This window comes from Bison bison, unplaced genomic scaffold (genome assembly GCF_000754665.1).
Source record: "Bison bison bison isolate TAMUID 2011002044 unplaced genomic scaffold, Bison_UMD1.0 scf7180017864512, whole genome shotgun sequence".
In the NCBI taxonomy this organism is placed as follows: Eukaryota; Metazoa; Chordata; class Mammalia; order Artiodactyla; family Bovidae; genus Bison; species Bison bison.
The window spans coordinates 2,952,806-2,954,290 of record NW_011495066.1 but is presented as its reverse complement, the minus strand read 5'-3'; the positions used below and the strand labels follow the sequence as shown (position 1 = coordinate 2,954,290).

Sequence of the window (1,485 nt, the reverse complement as noted above, 5' to 3'; positions counted from 1 at the left end):
GAGTCGGACCCAACCAGGTAACTGAACAAAGTGGGGAGTCTCGGGGCGACCGCCCACTACAAGAAGGAAGAGAGCCAGAAAGAAGACCTTCTGGGACCAGCTGGACAACTCGCCCAGCGAGGCTTCCAGTCGTTCACTCCGCACCCTGCGGGCCCTACCCCCCATCCATCCATGCCGCCTCAGGGGGAGTACCAGATCGCCCGGAGGCGTGCTGTCGTCCAGGTTGTTGAGGGCGTTCTCCACACGGGCCAGGCGGCCGGCCAGCGACAGCAGGAGGTTCACCACCTTGTCGAGGTCCCCGATGAACATGCGGAACTTGTCAAACTCATTGGGCTTGCACACGGCCTTGACCAGGGCCTGCACCTCGTCGCCCAGCGCGCTGTTGGCCTGCATGTCCTCCAGCAGGCTTTCCCGCACCTCCCGCAGCACCTGCAGCTTGCGGCCAAGGCTCTCAATGAGCTCCTGCTGTGGGTACAGCGTGTGGGACTCAGTCACGGCCCTGCTGACCTGGGCACCCCCCTGCACCCGCCTGCACCTCCTGGCCTGCGGGCCCGTCAGCAGCTTGTTGCACATTAAAAAATGTCAAGCCAGCATCGAAAAAATCTGCAAGCAATAAATGCTGGAGAGGCTGTGGAGAAAAGCGAAACCCTCTTGCATTGTTTGAAACTGAAAGTCGCTCAGCTGTGTCTGACTCTTTGGGACCCCAAGGCCTATGCAGTCGATGGGATTCTCCAGGCCAGAACACTGGAGTGGGTAGCCTTTCCCTGCTCCAGGGGATCTTCCCAACGCAGGGATCAAATTCAGGTCTCCTGCCTCGTGGGCGGATTCTCTATCAGCTGAGCCACTAGGGAAGCTCCCTTGCACTGTTAGTGGGACTGTAAATTGGTACAGCGATTATGGACAACAATATGGAGATTTCTTAAAAAAAAAAAAAAACTAGGACTAAAACAACCATATGATCAAGCAAATCCCAGTACTGGACATATACCCTGGATGAAAGCATGACTGAAAAAGACACATGTACCACACTGTTCACTGTAGCACTATTTATAATAGCTAGCACATGGGTCAGAGAGGGCAACGGCACCCCACTCCAGTGCTCTTGCCTGGAAAATCCATGGACGGAGGAGCCTGGTGGGCTGCAGTCCATGGGGTCGCTAAGAGTCAGACACGACTAAGCGACTTCACTTTCACTTTTTACTTTCATGCATTGGAGAAGGAAATGGCAACCCACTCCAGTGTTCTTGCCTGGAGAATCCCAGTGACAGAGGAGCCTAATGGGCTGCCGTCTATGGGGTCGCACAGAGTCGGACACGACTGAAGCGACTTAGCAGCAGCAGCAGCAACAACAGCAGCACATGGGTGGAGAAGGAAATGGCCACCCACTGCAGTGTTCTTGCCTGGAGAATCCTGTGGACAAAGGAGCCTGGTAGGCTGCCGTCTGTGGGGTCGCACAGAGTCGGACATGACAAAAGTGACTTAGCA

General features: G+C 55.5%; 1 protein-coding gene across 1 annotated transcript in view; it reads right to left on the bottom strand.

Annotated features, from left to right (window-relative positions):
• The window catches only part of SHROOM2 (shroom family member 2), a 97,411-nt gene that overhangs the window by 1,018 nt on the left and 94,908 nt on the right, over positions 1–1,485 (bottom strand). Inside the window, exon 9 of the mRNA XM_010829908.1 lies at positions 15–465. Coding sequence (XP_010828210.1) covers positions 15–465 — 451 coding nt within the window. The remainder of the gene's footprint in view (positions 1–14; positions 466–1,485) is intronic.